The following is a 3,441-nucleotide window of genomic DNA, read 5'->3' as shown; positions in this document are numbered from 1 at the left end:
TCCTGGTGTTCACTCTCCTCCCAGTCTCCATCTTGCATGTTTATGTTTTGTTTTGAGTGTAATAATTGTGAATTTTCTACTCAATGTTTTTCTTAGCAGTTAAGAGGGAAAATTAGTCTTCTTAAGCCTAGTTGGTATTCCCAAGGTTCAACAGCAGAGCGCACTCTTTCACAATGAAGATCTCTACATAAGAAGCTTCTATTAACAAAGGCCAACAGCTACTCAGACCCTGACCCCGAATGTAGAAGGAACTTATGTGCTTTATCATTCAATCCTATAGCTCTAAAAGGTTTTCCAGCATCAGAGGAAGACTCCCATAATGGGCTTGTTGGTCCAACAGGGTAGCAGACTAGAGTCTAAAAGCCTTCCAGAAATAACTCCACCAGTTTTGTGGCCAGAATCATAGTGCAAGCAAAAGGAAAATTCAGCCAGGTACCCTAAGCCACAAAGCAGGAAGTACATTGAAACCCCTGACATGCATGCTTAAATGTTCTTGTGCTGAGCACCCTCAGCTTCCAGTCCAGTCAGTAGGTTTTGAGAGCATTGTTCATCTCTCAGGATTGCTCCAAGCATGAGGTAATTCAGAGTTAAGCCTCCAACATCACCTTTAACTGAGTTGCTCACACCTCAGAATCTGTACATCAGAAGATAAAAGAAGAGCCCTGGGGATTTGGAACCTGTTAGAAATTAGATATGCTTTTTGTTTTATGGCACCTGGTGTTTAGCTTTAGATGCATTCTTAATCAAATTGGGCTAGTTAATTAACACCATTTCTTGTTTGGTATAGGTATACCCTTAGCTAATCCAATTCAATTAAGAAAGAGAGATTCCTGCTCCTCCTATGCACCCAGCTGGTGCTGCTTGGTTCACAGGAATTTTAATGTATCATTAAAACTCTCTTAAAAGCATGTGCCATCTTTGAAATGACAGGATTTTTTTACTTTCCAAGTTAGCCTGAATGAGTGGATTGGGCTAGGCAGGGTTCTTCCACACAGGATATCTTACCACCCAAGTAGCTGTGAGGCAAGACAGGGAAATTCAAATAAAAATACTTTCTTATGAAAATATGAGAGTGGGTAGGTCAGCTAGGGCTAGGACTTCATTGATTTCAGGTTTATTATATATGCTTAAGTTTGCAGTCTCATCGTAATTCCTACTGTGTGCAGACCTGCAGTTATTAGAAGAGACGCTAGTAGGATGAACAAGGGAATACAATGACAATAATGTATGTGGGAAGATTGAGGATTTTGAAAAGGGGGGTACAGGTGGTATGATGCATTATCACATGTATAACACACATTTTTCTCCAGTTAAAGAGAAACTAGAATGCTAGGGGCCCAGTGCTATGTGATTTAGTTTAACATCAAAGCAAAAACAAATGTAACTTTACTGGAATGTGCACTAATTTGCTAGATATTAATTAAAAACAACACAACAAACTAGGCAAAAATAGGCAAAGGATATTGTTTTATTTGTCCTGGAGTCATTAGAATTAGAGGTGCATCTCTTCTTCATATCTGTAAAACAAAGTCTAGTCTTCATGACTGTCTTCAGTGTGTCCAACACTTTGCTGTCAGTCATTTCCACACCTGAGTTAGTATTAATACACCTAAGTTCAGGTTTTTAGCTACAGCTAAAAATGGTTTGCAGGCCTGTGAAATAGACGAGAGACATTACCAGACAGTAACAGTGTAGAAGAAAGGATAGTCTGAAGAGTGGAACATCAAGATTGTTAAAAAGGATAAAGGATCATTAACACCTGTAGAGAGGAGAGAGATGAGCAGGAATCAGGGAGATGATAATGAGTCATGAAGTCAGTTGACTCTCTTGGCACTGCCTGAATAGAAATGTTGCTGTCACTCCCAGGCAGTTGGTTTTAAAGTTTGGGTAGAACCGGGATCAAAGAGGGGTGCAGCTGCACCACCGCACCTCCCTGGATCTGCCTCTGATAGTCTGCATGTGCTATGCTATACTAAGAATTATTGATCTTGAAAAATGACTTAGCTCTAACCAGTTCCCTGCCTTTGTATAACTGTACATTGTAGTTTGTATTTTTGCATCAAGATTCAGCAACTCACAGTGCATCTGGAGAAGAATGCAAATGAGCTGTCTTCAAAAGCATTACATCCTTTGTTTATGCCACTTGTCCAGGTATGTGCATTCACTCTTATTGCATACACAACAACGAGAATACAGGAATTCAGATGAACTATTAAGCTTTGTTATAAATTAGATGAAATGTTCAGCAGTGATCATTTAGCATATGCGAAACATTTTACAGAACAGAACAACTTGTATGCTTCAGTTTACTGGTTAATACTTGATGATTGTCCACAGCAGTATGATGATGATGATAACAGAAAAAGGGAGAAATTGGAATTGGTCATGCCTAGGTTGTAGAAGTGAGAGAAGGCTGAAAGCGCCTGGGTAAGTGGGCGAAAAATTGCTCTTACCCAGTCTGCAAAGTCTCTTACCCCAATCAATTCCCCATGTATCTCAGCTGCAGAGACACAATCCAGAGCCCAGTGAAACTACCAGAAAGATTCTTACTGACTTTGGTGGATTTCAGACCAGTCCAAGTTCCAAACCTGGGGGTTTTGAAATCCTTCCTGCCAAGATGATAAGACCCCCTTAATCCCTGTTTATCTCAGTATTTCATATGATCCAGTCCTGAATTCATAAATGACCAGTGGCTTAAGTGGTAATAGATACATTGAGAATGAAAAATAATTCCTTTGTGTATTTGTATTCCTAGGGAAAGATGTAGGTCTTGAAAGCACCCAGCAGCTTCTCACTGATCATGCAGCAGGCTTTGGAAACGACACCATAAGCCTACCTGAAAGTTCTGTTCCATCTGAAAATATGTCTTCCTTTCTCTTTTCTGTGCATCTTGAAGGAGCTATTCCATTGAACCTGAGCTCTCTGACTGAATGTACTGAGTGATTTAGCTTTTTCAAGAAAGTAGTGCCTCCCGCCTCCCCCAACAAAAGATTTACAAGTTTGAATGTAAAGAAACAAAAGTGACTCAGAAACCCATGGAAGAGTTATTCTGGCTGTTTCTTTTTGAACTTATGGGATAGTCTGTCAGCTTAGTTGTTAGCAATGCCCATACTGCACCTGTTCTCCAGTGTTTGCCCAGTGCAAAATTTACAAAGTGTTGTTGTCTTCCAAAAAACAAAATTCAACCTTTTCTCTCTCGTGTAAGAAGCAAGGTTTGTTATTTTCTTTATCCACAAAGCAATTAATTTTGTTTAAGCATTCACATGGTTAATTCCTCTGGGAAAAGCTTTTAAGAATCAAACAGTGGAGTAGATGGCAAGGTTGTGTCATGTATGTTAAAACATAAATGAGCTTTTATTAGTGTTCACTAAAGGAAGACCCATGGTTTTCAAGTGGATTAGCAAGACAGTGTATGGATGTGAGGGGAATTTTGAGGGTCTA

General features: G+C 39.6%; 1 protein-coding gene across 1 annotated transcript in view; it reads left to right on the top strand.

Annotated features, from left to right (window-relative positions):
• HSF4 (heat shock transcription factor 4) overlaps positions 1–3,426 on the top strand; it is a 37,678-nt gene extending 34,252 nt beyond the window's left edge. Inside the window, 3 exon segments of the mRNA XM_019505771.1 lie at positions 2,065–2,134; positions 2,137–2,151; positions 2,756–3,426. Of these exon segments, the coding sequence (XP_019361316.1) occupies positions 2,065–2,134; positions 2,137–2,151; positions 2,756–2,943 (273 nt within the window). The 3' untranslated portion in view covers positions 2,944–3,426.
• The last annotated feature ends 15 nt before the right edge of the window (positions 3,427–3,441 follow it).

This window comes from Gavialis gangeticus, unplaced genomic scaffold (assembly GCF_001723915.1).
Source record: "Gavialis gangeticus isolate Ggan-Ray unplaced genomic scaffold, GavGan_comp1, whole genome shotgun sequence".
Lineage (NCBI taxonomy): Eukaryota > Metazoa > Chordata > Crocodylia > Gavialidae > Gavialis > Gavialis gangeticus.
Note: the sequence above shows the minus strand (reverse complement) of the source record. Positions and strands in the feature narration are given on the sequence as shown.